The sequence below is a fragment of the Alnus glutinosa genome, chromosome 10 (genome assembly GCF_958979055.1).
Source record: "Alnus glutinosa chromosome 10, dhAlnGlut1.1, whole genome shotgun sequence".
Taxonomy (NCBI): Eukaryota; Viridiplantae; Streptophyta; class Magnoliopsida; order Fagales; family Betulaceae; genus Alnus; species Alnus glutinosa.
Genome location: NC_084895.1, coordinates 7,895,980 through 7,912,137, shown reverse-complemented (window position 1 = coordinate 7,912,137; position 16,158 = coordinate 7,895,980). Strand labels below are relative to the sequence as shown.

Genomic DNA, 16,158 nt, shown 5'->3' with positions numbered 1-16,158 from the left:
TTAGAGACATGGCCTCAGTGCTGATGAGAGTGTAAATCAAGTTGGGCCAAGATAAGCAAGCGAAGGCCAAGAACTCGGCCCAACCCAAGTGTATTAAAAATATCCAAAAGAGGTGGCCCATTAAACATGATCCAAGCCAAGCCAAGCCAAGGTAATCCAAACTAAAAAGCTTGATTCTAGGACTTTCAAACTTCTCGAAAAAGCCTTTACCTTCTATAACAGTTTTGTACGGCCTTTTGAGATGATCAGGTTACTTTTCTGACCTATTTCTTACTATTTGTAATTATTTCAGTATTGTTTTAGTTTGTTTTGGGTCTATTGTTAGGAGTGGATCGTTTACTCATTTTTCTTTCGAATCAGGAATGAAAAAGATTATGCCATGTAACTTTTTTCTTATTCAATTAGATTTTTTTTTTTTTTTTGAAAAAAGCTTTTTAGTTTTCGAACCGGTAGCCGTAATTCCCCAACTTGTTTATTATTAATATTTTTCGGACTGGTAGCCATAACTCCCCTACTACTTTCCTAGCCCACTAGTAGCCCATAACACCCCCGCTGCATCTCAGCTTTGTTATTAACATATTTTTTAGATTCAACCGTTCACAATAGTATGCAATATAACATTTCATTCTCAAAGCAGTTAATTTCTTTTCACAACTCATTATTCAAAAGTAGTATTATCCTTAGTAAGTATTTATACTTATAACTTTCACAGGATAGCAGAAAACATGACTTACCACACCGGTGTTCACTGCAATTAAATCGCATTTACATGTAACGGTGTATTAATCTATTATTATTAAAAACCAATTCCTACACTCTTGTCATTTTTGGGCCCGAATCATTATACTTAAAAATGTCATTATATCCGAGTGATATCATGACAAAATTAGTATAGTCAATGTCCAAAAAAAACCATTAACCGAGTTATGGCTTTAAACGAGAGAGAATGACAAAAGAAACTAAGTAAGACTATCCTTGAAGATTATCATTGCATTGTATATGCATAATAGGATTTACATAAATGTATTATTAAATAATTATTTTATGCTTATCTTATCAGCTAGATACTTGTTAGTTGTTATTATAATCATATAATATGGGTATTTTCTTAAGAATTTTTTTTTTTGATAAGTGTTTCTTTTCTTAAGAAAAATTTATAACAAAATATCAATAATTTTTGTATTTATTGAGCCTGTGGACTCACTTAGCCGTCGAAACTTTTATTTTATTTTGTGTTTTTTATCGCTTTGATGATAGATTTATTCATGTTTGCATTTAATGTGCAATTCATTTTCTTAATTTTGTGCATATTTTTCAATATAAAGGTGGTGACTTGAAATGTTATGGGTAACTTTGATTGATTTGTGTGTGTGTGTTTTTTTTTTCTTGGTAGATACTCAGATCAGACCCGATAGAGACAAGGGAAGTTACTCTCTGATTGCCTTCTTTCCCAATTATTGGCAGACCAAATCCCAGTCTAAAATGAGTTCAAATGATATTATATTTTGAGGAAACTCCACTTACCCCTTGATATTTTTTCAGTACTTTTTGTAATTCTACCGTCAAACTTTAAAAAGTTACAATGTCAAGTCATGAGGTCACCATGTTTGAAATTTTTGCAATATCACCCATCCGTTAGGATTTTCTGTTAAATTCTAATAGAGGATGTCAAAATCTCCAACAAAAAAAAAAAAAAAAAACAAAAACAAAAAATAGAACACAAACCAGACGTGGGTGGTGACCCACGACCATAGACCCATATGAATTTTTTATTTTATTGATTTTTCTTTTCTTTTTATTTTTTCTTTTTAATTTTCATAGTTTTACAAGGATATAAGAGACATTTCACTTAGTTACCATTGTATTCAGGGGCGGTCCTACATTGGGGCTAGGGGGGGCTTGGCCCCCCCCCCAAACCCCAAAATATTTCTCTAATTTTTTTTTTTTGTTTACACAAAAAAAAAAAAAAAAAAAAAAATTTTACCCCCTAATTTTTTAATTTTTTCAGTTTTGCCCTTCCAAATTATTATTTTTTTCGATTTGGCCCCTCCATCTTTTAAAGCCTGGGTCCGCCACTGATCGTATTTAACCTTAAACTCAAATGGTAAAGGTGACATTGCAAAGTTTTAAAATATAACAGCTTGATATTGCAACTTTTTAAGGTTTCATTGCACAAGTAATGAAAAATCAAAGTGGTAAGCGAAGTTATCCTATATTTTTTTTTTGAAGTTTGCTTTTGTTTTTCGTGTTTCTTTCTTTTTCTTTTTTTTTTTAGTCTTTGTGAAGTTGATGTAGAATTGAATCATATGCATGTCGGTGAAATGAAATTGTTGGAATTTTTGTTTCATATGACTCATAATTCTGAAAATATTAGAATGAGTTTTCGTATATAATGGATCTTTTATTGTAAATGCATTTGTGGACTCAGATTTATGTAGTACATGTAGATGTAGATGCGATTATTTACAATATCCGTAATTGCATCCGTAAAATGTAAATGTCATTTTTAAATATTCGCATCTATGACATGTTTTTCCAAACCGCATACACACATTTATTGCGGTTATTATCCGTTATCCGCATATTAGGTATTGAGCCTATTTTAGTCTTTGGGTCTCTATTAGAGCATATTTTAAACGATTTTAAAAATAATTTGAGCCAATTTTTAATATTTTAGGCTTATTTTAATTTTTTAAAGACCTAATGTTTTGAAAATATACTGATTTCACATTACTGTTGCCTTTTTGCCCAAATTAATGTTACATGAGAAAGCAACACAGCCAACCAAACCATCTATAGCAATTGCTGCACAACAAGAACATCAATGAATAACACAAAACATAGTTATCTATCTAAAAGAATAGAATCAAAGATACTCTCCACTTTATAAGATCTATACCATTATCCTTTATAACAATTCTCGCATCATAAATTGAAAGACTAAAGTTTTTCATTCTTTGGATCAATAAACTCTATTAGAAGATTGACGATATTGATTATACACAAAACCCAATTGCTATTCTAATTTATTATCTCTTCCATCCGTTTGCTTCCAGCCTCTTCTTCCAATGAAAAGAAACATAAAGCATATGATGATCGCTGTGTTTTTGGTTCTCTGTTTGTTTTAGATGATCAATATCATTTTATAACACAAATTCCGTTTAAAAAACACAAAAGCCAAGTATTGCAATAAAGATAGTCTACTATTGAATTTTTGGAACCTACACTGAGTCTTACAAATTCAATGGTAAATTTGAAACTTGGTTATATAGAGATAGTAAGAGATAAATGTCTAACATGTATCAAAAAAATTAGGGAAAATTATACCGTTGGTCCATGTGGTATGCCATAATTATTTTTCACTCCCTATGGTTTAAAAAGTTCATTAGAGATCTCTGTGGTATGCAATAATTACAAATCGATCCCTGGCGTCAAATTCCGTTAAAATTTTTAACAGATTCCGTCAAATGCCACGTCAGCGCCACGTGTCATCATCTTATTGGCGACACGTGGTGCTGACATGTCCAATCTTAATAAAAAAAAAATTAATTAAAAAATAAATAAAAATACTTATTTTTTTAAAAAATTAAAATAAAAAAAAAAACAAAAAGAAAAAAAAAAGAAAAAACAAAAATGGGCAAAGGGGTGCCAGGCCACCCCCAATGGCCTGGGGGTGGCCGCGCGCCACCCTCTGCGGCCTCTGGGGGTGGTTGTTTTGTTTTTTTTTTTAAAAAAATTTTATTTTTTTTTTAAAAATAAGTATTTTTATTTATTTTTTAATAAATTTTTATTTTTTTTATTAAGATGGCGACACGTGTCGCTGATGTGTAGGGCTAACAGATTCCGTCAAGATGTGGACGGAAAATCGACCCAGAGAGTAAAACGTAATTATTGCATACCACATGGATCTCTCATTAACTTTTTAAACCATAGGGAGTGAAAAATAATTATGACATACCACAGGGACTAACGGTGCAATTTACCCAAAAAATTATTTTTTACTAATTTTTATTATAAGTTACAATACGAATAGTGCTAACATGGCACATAATGGATTTTGTCAAAAAAAATTTACGGTAGGACCTAGTTTTTTTTTTTTTTTTTTTTTTTTTTTTTTTCTTAAAAAAAAAAAAAAAACAAAAAGTTTTGTGGCTTAAGCTTTCACAACTTGAAACCCAAGTACACATTGGGAATAGCTTTCTTTATTATCCAACACTCAGTTTCAAATTATAAGCGAGCAGGAATTAAAACTCCTCTCTTATTTGGTATCTTGATGTCAAACAAGGCGTAATTATACAATGTTTAACATTGTATAATTGAAAGAATTTGTCAAAATTTTGAACGGAAGTTGATAATTTATTTATTATTTTTGCATACCATAATAAAGAAACGGATCCAGCCGGTTCACGGTTAGGATTCCCTTAAAAAAAATCTATGGTTTACAGATTGCCACCTCATTTAAAAGTTAATAACGTATCTCATTTTTTTTTTTTTTTTGGCAAAACTAACTAGAGGTAGTCTCATTAAGGCGTTAATGTACAAGGGAGGAGAACGAATATTGACGTTTTGGAAGGGAAGGGACAGTTTCAAGGCAGGTATAGAGTAAGAGACTGAGGATGGCCGATGGGTCAATCTTTCGGGAAGATAGAAGTTTCTCAGTCGAGGTTAATGCTATCTCTGGCAAGCACGATTCCTCAGATTAATGGAGCGATGGGGCGTAAGTCAACATCGGCACAAAAGGCCAGTAAGGGTGATTCACTCAAACTCTCAATCTAAGACTACAGAACAAGCCGGAAGTCCTAGGCTTTGTGCAGAAAGGGTTGGCGGGGGTTTAGAGGCTAGAGTTGAAGGTCTTGGCCACAGGGGGGCTGGGTCCGCGGAACTGAGTTTATGTAATGAGTATATTAGTAGTGTATGGGCTGGATTTTAATATGGGTTGAATGGGCTTGGCCCATTCCAATCATTAGAGTTTAAGCTTTGGGCCATGTCTATATAAGGCCATAAGTCCATTAGTAGGGTATGTTGAATCTCATTAGAGATTGTTTACTTGGAGAATTGCACTCTCGAATGTGCTAGGAGATTGGCCATCTCGAATGTGGCTCTTTTCTGTATTTTCATTTCTAAAATCAATCCATTTGAATTTCTTCTTCCCTTTCTCTCTATTTTTTTCTTTCTAAATTCCTATTAAACCAGAAAACCTGTTACAGTTATCTGGAGTGTCTGTCGAAGTTGGGTCAGGGACTCAGTTTGGAGAATTAATTGTGCAGGTGAATGGGTGTTTGAAGGAGGGACTTGATCAGAAAACTTGCAAGAGCTAAGGGCTTGTCAGACCTTGAGCTTGAGGAGCTAAAAGGGTTTATGTATCTGGGTTCTGTGTTCTCCGAGCAAGAGAAGGATTCAACATTGGTTTTCTATCATCTCAGCTTTAGGTTATGGAAGGAAAATTCCAACTCTCGGTATTATAATGGATATGAAAGATCAACTCAGGTTCTAGGCTCATATAGTTTGCTGTTGAAACTTCGTAACTGTAAATGACGTAAATGAAGTGTTGAAGATGTATTCACCCAAAAAACAGAAAGTGTTAGAGATGTTCTTGACGGCACAAAGGCTAGTTAATTTTGTAAAACGTTAGTCTAACGTGCGTTAAGTTTGCAAAAGAAAAAGTTAGACTTTTAAATGAGATGGCAATTTGTAAACCATAGATTTTTTAAAGGGAATCTTAGATGAACAGGCAACTCTCGATTTCATTTGAAACGGAGAGGATCCGTTTCCTCACAATAAGCTCTCAAAAGAAAAGGTTGATTTTACAAATTTTTTTCCTAAATTTTTAATGTGTCAAAGATGGGGCTTGTATTCAACTACTCTATATGCTCCTACATGAGTTTTACAGGTTCATCGGAGATCTCTAAGGTTTTTGGACTAGTCAATGGAAGATAATCCTCCTCCTCACTTCCACGTATTCACAAACATACATGTTTCCTGATGCTTCCGATTCTTTCGGAGGACAGATCTTGAAAGTCTTGCCTTCTTTTTTACATATTCTTGACATTATCTATATTATGGTATCAATGAAAGTTGATAGGAGAGCCAAACTCAACAATATTTCTCAAACTTTATTGTGAAAGAAAGAAACTGTAAGGTCATTTACCAAGCATTCAATGCAGCCACAAACAATTATCAAATAGAAAAAATTGATAATCGAATAATCAAACCCAAAATCTGTGGCAACAAATGTTGTAAGGTCTAAGTAATGATGCTCAGTCATGCATAGACATCATTCAATTAGTGTCACCAATCAAGTATCAGCAAAAATGTGTTATACCAACCTTTCCAATGGGTAGCCATAACCTACAAAGTGAAGACTCCATACAGCCAACATAGGAAAAATGAAGCCGTACGATTAAGCAGCAGTACCAGCACCAGCCTTTCCTTTCTTTCTCTGGATTTTCTTCATGTAGAACTCTAGCTCTTTCCCCTCCAATATGTACCTATAAGAGAAAGTTAAACAACAGGTAAAACAAAAGACATACAAAGGTCACTTTGAAAACCTTTCAGTTTAACTAAAAGCTTACCCATCACATCTCCCACATTGACCAGGACGGGAAGAGATGCAGGCCAACAACCTACCACCACCGAACTGCTCTTCAATATGGGGATCAAGTTTACGTTCTTTCTGGCGCTGCTCGAGCTTCCTCTGTACATGGTTGCTCTTCTTAGTTTCCTCTGCAACACCTTCCCCCTCCTACAAATGTTTGCCAAACAGAGAATGTAAATTTTTCTTATCAAAACTGAAAAATCACAATACGTGAAATAATATTATAACGTTGAAAATGTCTCTAGTGGGTAACAAGCGAAGGAGACAGGAGTGGCATGTTTGTTTTCTCATGATGAGATTACCCATTAAAAATCTGGTCTTTACCTAAATTATCAGTAATGTCCATAAATTACAATATATTATTTTTAATATGTAGATCTAATTTATCATACTAAAAAGAGCAGTATACAAAAAATCAGAGAGAGCAGTAACTTATCATAAGACAGGGTGTATACTAAAGTATCTCCCCCAAATAATATTCAAGTGTACAATGAGTCCAAAGAATTACAGTAAAATTATATGGCATCTAGTAACATCCAAAAAAAAAAAAAAAAACAAAACAAAACAAAAAATTGTTATTGGACAAGAGCAGGCTTGATTCTGACAAAAGAAATCTCTTATCCCTCGAACGTCTACCTATTTCTTTCCCACCATATAGTCCACCGAGACATGAGGTACCACATTTCAAACGCTATTCCTAAATGAAGTAGGTTTCCTCCAAATACATTGAAGCAAACAAGCACCGATAGGCATAATGCATCTCGTACCAGACACTATAAAGCAAAAGCCCATCACTTCATAGCAACTGAGCAGTAAATTAACAAATGATTTGCATAGTCTCAATTTCACTTACACATATAACACCCATCAACAATAATAGGTTTGTTTGGCAAAACTTTTTAGAGAGTACTTTTTCCTTCTTAGTTGTGATGTGTCATAAAAGTGAAAGTAGTTTTGAGTGTTTTGTGTTTTGAGTTGTTTGTTAATGCTTTTGCTTTTACTAAAAAGCAAAAAACTACCCTAAAAAGAGTTGCCAAATGAGCCCAGTCTTTTTCGGTCTTATAAAGAGTATCAACTGTATAAGTTTTCTACAAAGTTGCTATCCATTACTCCAAATAGCCTTGCAAAGGAAATATGAACAAGAAACCCATCTCAAGGCCTTATAGTACGATCGAACATTAAAAATATATAATTTCTACTCAACTTCAAGCACATTTGTCATCCATTCCAATACATCCTGACTGAATACAGAAAGTCAAAGAAAGTATTTAACTGATTAAAACTCCCAATCTTGAAATGGCCTCGCAAATATAGGTTCCATTGCATGCACCACCTGTTACTCTCATATGCTCTCTCACAGTAGATGTTTACTTGTAGCAAGCTGTAAGAGCTCAAGAAATACGGACTTTAACAGTTCATCAGCACACCAACACCAAGCATCGGACCAAAAACTAACTCTTCTACATCACCTATCTGAAATTTAACAAATCTAGAAAAAGAATGCCAACCAGCTATAACACCCTTCCAAACTCCCACTCCAAGTGTGTGTCTAACTGCATTGGATCTCCAACACCCCTAATCTTTCCTCATTAATTGCCACAAGATCTTCCCAAAATGATCATCCTCCTGAGCATACTGCCACGGCCCATAACCATGTCCCCAACAAATTTAGGTACTGCAGCTTTGTTTGGCAAACCCCTCCATTTTTCCTCTGAAAAAGTTAACTTCAAAACATTTCACTTTTTACATCACATAAATCACTTTTTAACAACTTTTTTCACTTTTTATATCACTTCAATTACTTTTTAACAACCTTTTCCAATTTTCCTTACAAAAAATTCAAAACATTTTTCTACTTTATATCACATTAATCACTTCTTATTCCTATTAAAAAAAAAACACTACAAAAGAGTTTATCAAACACACCCGACACTTTCTGATGATAGAGCCTCCTGTTTGGATAGATGAGCGAGCAATCTCCCAATCACCTAAGTGAAACCTTTTCCTCTCCCCTATATCTCCCTAAAGAATCTACCGCTGCAATTTCTAAAATCCATTGGCTACATTCACTGGCACAGGAAAAGTTCAAATTACTATGGGATAAATACACAGGAACAGCCAAAGTAACCCACAAATAGGGAAAAGAAGAAGAAAAAAAAAAATCCCAACCCTCGAAAACCAAAAACCCTCAAACCTGAACCCTCGAGAAGCATTCCATGCTACTACACGTGAGCCTTGCCTTTCCTATGCCGAGTGGACGCACTTGCATCACCGTAGTTGATGGCTCGAGCTTACCAAATTCAAAATCTCCTTCCTACCTTTGGACTTCGGGCACGCAACCTTAACTTGTTGAACAAAGTCCTCTTCAAAGGCAGCTAGAATCGCCAAGGACGAATCCTCATCCTCGACACTATCCACCTCCCAATCCAATGCCGTGTTGGAAGGAAGAGCACCCAAAGGGTAAGGGGAATCTCCAAACTCCCCATCCTAAATCTCATCACCTTGCTCCCACAACACCTCCTCCCTAGACAGATCAAAACCTATTGGCCAATTCTGAAATTGGGACAAACCATTCACCCTGAAGTCATCTCCCTTTTCAATGATAGGAGTGACGCAACCACTCAGGGGGGGAAGGAAACCCTATCACCCCATCTTCCTTAACATCCAGAGTCGATGTCAACACGACCGTCTATACAACCGAGAAATGAGTAGAAACTTTCACAGCTGGGCTCGGGTTGAGAAACCCCCTCCTAATGAAACCCTTCTTCAAAATAGATGGCCCAACAATATCCTTCATGGAATATGTCACTCCCGCAGAATCCATCACTGGAAGCACCGCAACTGCTTCCTCGGCTAAAAAACTAACATTCAACCACGTTGCTGCCATAGATTTTGCAAATAAATTCTTATCCAACTGCACTAATCTGCCTTTCCTTGCCTTCCGGTAGTATTTATGAAACGGCTTAGATATCATCGACACAAAAAAGAAGAAGAAAGAACGAAGCCCCTCTCCCAACTCAACCACCCTTGAAAAAGAAATCTGTGAAGGGGCAAAGATGGGCTGAAAAGACCCCTCAGGACTAAGCTGAGGGGTCAGACAAGTACCACCAAAGCTGCTTGGCAAAGGAGATGTACCGAAAGAACCAAACCCAACAATAAAGCTTACTGGATCCGGAGAAATCTCCTTTAACCTATGAGAAGCATCCAAAGAAACCGAAGACAACACCTCCGATGTCGACAAGGGGGGAAAGACGAACTGTGAAGACGCAGACAATTTGGCAAAGTCGACCGTTGGATCAGAAACACACCCACCCTTGAAATGTTGACCCAGATTTACCCCAGAAACAGCCGCCAAAGTCGTCCCCGGCCAATGAGAACTCCCATGGGCAACCGTCAAACGTTGAAAACACTTCACAGAAACGAGACCCGCTTCAGGATCCGAAACAAGACCCGTAACCTCAGAGACCTCCATTGTCTACTTGAAATTGGGTTTGGGCATGAACCAACCCAAAGGAAATCCTTTAATCTTATGGCCCAGACCAAACCCAACAACCCAGCCCACATCTAAGTTGAACTTGACAAGCAACTTACTCCACGTACACAAATTCAAACGCGTATTTGTCTTCCTTGCCGAGCCTTGAACAGAGAGACTAACTTCGAGATTCTTCTTACCCAACGGACGCAGCAGCTTCTCCTTGACCATCAGATCAAGCAGAGGTATCTCCAACACAGAGCAATCCATCGTCGATCTCAAAACCTCACAGTCTTCAGACCTCACCGTCCGAAGGAGATCAATAGCACACGGCTCCGTCAACGGAACCCACAACCTGGTATGACGCAATGGCTCTAATCGCATCACCTCTGCATACAACGATGGAAAACCACCCACAATGAGCATCACCATTGCATCAAGGCATGTGTATGACCTAACCAACTCCACAAACGAAGGCCTCGTGCGATTCTAAGAAAATGTACGTTCAAATAAACAAGGGACAAAGCAAAACACATAACTATGAGAAAGTCGGAGGCACTACACCGGTCATCACCGAATAGAATATAATAAAACTCCCGGAGTATATAGGCAATCACACAAGCAGTAAACAGGATATAATTATTGGCAGCAGTCCATCAAATCTAAATATGTATCCACAATAAACATTATCCAAAATTGCACTTCAGACAATATTTATTAAAGAAAAAAAAAAAAAAGCAATTTACTTGTGCGTTCTAGATCCATAGTGTTTCATCAAATAAAAACTGCCCAAAAATAATATATGCTGGATACTAATATGAAAACAGGAGCTAACAAATGCACAATTGCCAACTCATAAGTCTTACTTTCAAAAACAAATTATTAAAAAAATCAGCAGTCTTATATAATACCAGATGCAATAATTTACAAACAAGATTGGACAGAGAAAAGTTAATTACCGAAATGCACAATTTCTTACTCGTAAGTCTTACTTTAAAAAAATTGACCATGGCACGATAACATCTCTATTAACAAAATCATGTGACAGCATATATTGATACTACATGACAGAAGATGCTAAAACCATAAACAGCATTCAGAAACAAATATAAAAACAATTAAAAAAATTAAAAATAAAAATAAAAAAGCGAATAAAGTTTCAAACTCATATATCACCTCTGTCGTTTCCTTCTTAGCAGTTGCCTTCTTCTTCCTACCAATGTCAACACCATAGTGTTGAAGATACCATTGCTTAAAGGGAGCTGCATCCACCTGAACAATGGCACTCTGCACGAGAGTTTGTGTTCTAACAAGTTCATTGTTTGAGGCATTGTAGACCACATCAAGGATACGAGTCTTGTGAGTGACAGCCTCACTACCCCATGAATAATTCCCTGTATCCAATCTCAAGGCCCTCCACTTCACATTTCCACCCCTAACACGAATTCTCCTTACTGTCTTGTTGCTTGAGAGCTTAGTATTTGCAGGCTGACGACCAAGTTCATACCTAATAACACAATAAAACATTATATAAATAAGCAAACACAATGTAACAACTTAAAATAGGGCTTGGACTAAATCTCTCAAAAGTCAAGAGTGGGCCCCAATGAATAACGTAAAATAACTAAATCCCAAAATAACCCCTCCCCCCCACGAAAAAAAAAATGAAAATGAAACTTCATGTTCATTGAAAATTACGCTATTTTGTTCTTTCACCAAAGAAAACATTGGTTTTATAAGCTTAGTTCAAACACAACCTCCACTGTTTCATATCACCATCTCTTGAAATTAAAAGAACTCACTTGAAAATTAACCTATAGTCGATAGTCAAGTTAAACCTCACTAATATGTATATGGCTTCTGGCAAGCTTCATATACTTACAGGTCTATATTATTTAGGCAATAAATGAGAGCAAAACAACAATAATAATAATAAATAAATAAATAAAAGAAAAAAGAAAGTAACAGAATGGCAGAAGGAAAGAAGATAAATAAAAACATTAAAACAGATAATCAAATTGAACAAACAAGAAAGATCATTGCCAAGGATGGTAAAACAAATCATAAATTAAGGCTCAGAACCCTGCAATAGCATGAAGGTCTGGTAACTAACGAACACAGATGCAGACATTTTTGAACTCTTTTCAGCCTTAAATATCAATTAAAATAATCACTGTGCCATTGGTAACATCCAATAATCCAAATATGTATTTGCATAGTTGTAACCGCACAAAAAAGTAAAAACATGTAGCAGTAATTTTCGAAACCTTTCGAACAATCTAATCCCCTATAACCAGCTGGTTTTATACAGTAAAAGGACCGATTAAATAATGGTAGTTAGTCCTTATTTTGACGCCAAACTTGCAAAGTTCTGTGTGAACTCCAACAAATACGCAGGTGAACATGAAATCCGAGGATGATATCTTCCAGCACAACATTAACAAAATACATGCAATTTCCATAACCACTTTGGAAGTTAAAATGCACAAAATTTAAATGCTTTTTACGATTGCCCTCTCAGATTTTTCTTCAACAACTAAAAAAACCCATAAACAAAACCCTCCTTCAACTAAGCCTTATACATTACTTAAATAAATAAAAAACTAAGCCAAATACATCAGCTTGAATTAGTTTCAGCACGTCCCAAGACGTTTAGGATCCCAAGCATCATAAACCGCAAGATTGCATTTTCATTATCTCTTTATTTTTCTAGATTTCTCAGTAGCTAAACAAAGACCGAAATGCGGCATATCAAACACAAACATGCGTACTAAAAAATATACAAAAATTCACAAATATAGTCCATAGAGAGAGTGAGAGAGAAAGAGGGGAATAGGGTTTACTTGCGCTTCTTCCTCCAGGCTTTTTTCTTGCCACCAGTGGCACGCCTCTTGTGCATGGAGTCCCTTGAAATACCTGAAACAAGAAACAAAGCAGTGGAAATTCCATCAGCTTTTTCTGTTTGGATTCTGATAAAATGGAGGGATCAAAGAGATTCAATTGGTATAACATCGTAGAGTGTAAAGGGAACGAAGATACCCTACCCATCCTGTCCCCAACGCGCTCTCTCTCTCTCTCTCTCTCTCGCTCTAAAACTCTATCTGCCTCACTTTATATGAAACCTAATATATATAATATGAGTAATGCTACACATCATCCCTTTATCCTCCTTTTATCCTCCCAAATTTGATGTGGCTCTTAAAATCACCATTGAATTTATGATAGATCATTATTGAATTTTGATCCAATGGTGATTTTAAGAGCCACATCAATTTTAGGAGGATGAAAAGTGGACAAGAGGATGATGTGTAGCATTACTCATATAATATAATGATTTTGTCATTTCTTTTTCTTTTCCTCGTAAGACTCTCATCCTCTCTTGATCACCCTTTGATAATAAAAATAAGAGTAATGCTACATATCATCCTCTTGTCCACCTTTTGTCCTCCCAAAATTGATGTGGCTCTTAAAATCACCATTGGATCAAAATTCAATAATGATCTATCATAAATTCAATGGTAATTTTAAGAGCCACGTCAAATTTGGGAGGACAAAAGGAGGACAAGAGGATGATGTGTAGCATTACTCTAAAAGTAATTTTTTGAGTAATACTACATATCATCCCTTTGTCCTCTTTTTGTCCCCCCTAAAATTGATGTGGCTCTTAAAATCACCATTGAATTTATGATAGATCATTATAGGATTTTGATCCAATGGTGATTTTAAGAGCCACATCAATTTTGGGGGAACAAAAGGAAGATAAATGGATGATATGTAACATTACTCTAATTTTTTTTAAGAAAAAGATGGTGATGAAGGGAGGATGAGAGTCTCATCTTTAGCATTTCCCTTAGATGTATCATCGAATTTGTTGGGACATCCAAGCAGCAAGCCTTTCAACCCACCTTAGCTGGTGTAGAGATATGAGCCCAAGGCCCACCGGATATGAGCCAATAAGGATGGGTATTCAGGAGCTCCGACATGGTAATATTCGGGGGCTAACACAGCGAACTAGGAGCTTGTTATACACGATCCCGAATATTTCAGAATCACGCCTCATCCCATCTCGAATATTCCAAAACTGCGGCCTGTTCCTAAAAATCCGGGATTGACGTTAATCTCGGATTTGTCTTCGTAAATCTCGTATAAAGATTATTAAGGGAAGAGTCTTGGTTTGGAAGGTGGGCGATTCCAGGCTAAAGTCTGATTTTGGCGGCATTCATAGGTTAAGAGAGAAGAAAGAGACAAAACCCTAAGGCGGTGAAGGCACTGATGACTCAACCTATAAATAAGTCGAAACCTCAAGTACGAAGAGAGATCACTATTATTGCACTTACGCATACTATATATTCAGGGGCTAACTTAAGCATTGGAGAGAGGAGCCTTGGCCAACCCTCGGCATATTCTCTTGACATTGGAGGTGTCACAGTGATCAAAGGACGAGATCACCAACGAAAGGCGAGTTATCATGGCCATACCGAAAATTGTACCAACAGAATCAAATCAACACAAGTCATTTAAAGTTTGAGATTTATATTCCGTTTGTTTCGGCGTAAAATAATTTCTGGAAAATGATTTCAGTATTTTACAGTGTTTGGTAGGGGCGAAAATAATGGTCAATGAAAATCGTTTTCAGTTTGACTGTAAAAACTTTTTTAATTTTCGAAAAACGATTTACGATTTTTAAAATTGTAAATCGTTTTCCGAAATTAAACTTTTCGTTCTTACACGCACGTTTGATATCCGATTGTCAGAATTTAGCAATTATCGATCGTCGGAATCTAATCGGTGCCAGAGTCTGACAACATCCGGTCGCCGGCGCTGGAATCCGGCCACCAGATTCCGGCGGGAATATTGCCGGATTCCAGCCAAGCCTGCCGAATTTGGCCAAAATGGCCGGAATCCGGCCGACTCTTGCCGGATACGGAAGATTACAGCCGGATCTGGCCAAAACGGCCGGGATTCGGCCGGATATGACCTGATCCGGCCATTGATCTAGCCGAATCCGGAAGTTTCCAGCCGGAATCCGGCAAAAATGGCTGGATCCTGTCAAACTTTCTCGCCAGAATCCAGCAACGACAACTGAACGTTGCCAGATTCCAGCGGCATTTGCAAAACTCTGATTTTTGCATTTTGTAATTTTTTCGTGCGAGCCAAACACCGAAAAATATTTTTGAAACAACATTAAGAAGAACAACAAGGGAGAATTTTGGGTGGCATTAAATAGCGGAAGAGAGATCCAAAATGTTAGAGCTCTGCATGAAACTGAAAGTGTGATCGCATAGGGATGGGGGACAAAAGATATCGTGGCAGCAAAATACGATGCAGAGGAAAAAGTTATAGGCGTGTTGGATGGAAAGGGTGGGAATTCACTTGACTCTGTCAGTGAAGTTGAAGAGCATAATGGGTATATGTGGATTGGGTCTGCGATGAAGCCTTATGTTGGTGTTATCAGAGTATGAATATATATATATATATATATATATATATATATATATATATATATATAGATAATTTACAATATAATTACTCTTGTTGGATTGTTGATAGGATTGCAAAATATCAATATTTTTACTAATACTATGATTGCATGCATATTGTTGTAATCTCCTTATTTTAAGCATTATTTTATAATAAATATTCTCCTGGAGTAAGATTTAATACTCTTTATAAAATGACGTAGATGTTGTATGGCAATTCAATTAGTGAGAAACGTCAATTGCTTTATGCAACAATTGAAGGTTGATTCTGATCTCCAAGTGATCAATTTAATGTTGAAATCTTTTGAAGTTGTCGATTTATCTTTTTAATTATTATATTTTTTTTCAATTGATAAAAACCTTTGGGTTCTTATCATAATATGTCTTATGGAAATATGGATTTTTTTTTCCCTATAATAATTGGGATATGTATTATGAACTATTCTTCGTATTTTACTGTGTCACGAGGAAATGTGAGCACCTCTTACATCTCAAAAAGGAAATTTGTACTTTTACATCCCAAAAAATGGCCCATTGGGACCATCGTGAAAGAGGTTTTCTATTTTGTCGGTTGTACTTTTACATATGTTGTATTTTTGGTGCATGAACAC

General features: G+C 36.1%; 1 protein-coding gene across 1 annotated transcript; it reads right to left on the bottom strand.

Annotated features, from left to right (window-relative positions):
- Nucleotides 1–6,174: 6,174 nt before the first annotated feature.
- LOC133879903 (small ribosomal subunit protein eS8-like) lies at nt 6,175–13,175 on the bottom strand. Its single transcript, XM_062318717.1, has 5 exons — nt 13,112–13,175; nt 12,911–12,983; nt 11,244–11,574; nt 6,573–6,742; nt 6,175–6,488 (listed from the first exon to the last, which is right to left on the bottom strand). Exons 1-5 carry the CDS (start codon nt 13,113–13,115, stop codon nt 6,401–6,403), a joined length of 666 nt encoding a protein of 221 aa, XP_062174701.1. The 5' UTR covers nt 13,116–13,175; the 3' UTR covers nt 6,175–6,400.
- Between the last annotated feature and the right edge of the window lie 2,983 nt (nt 13,176–16,158).

Bases quoted from the DNA above. Each gene is read 5' to 3' on its own strand.
- LOC133879903 (XM_062318717.1), bottom strand. The intron at 11,575-12,910 runs GTAAACCCTATT...TTGTGTTATTAG, and splicing joins GCCTGGAGGAAGAAGCGCAA to GTATGAACTTGGTCGTCAGC. The intron at 6,743-11,243 runs GTGATATATGAG...AAACATTTGTAG, and splicing joins CTAAGAAGGAAACGACAGAG to GAGGGGGAAGGTGTTGCAGA.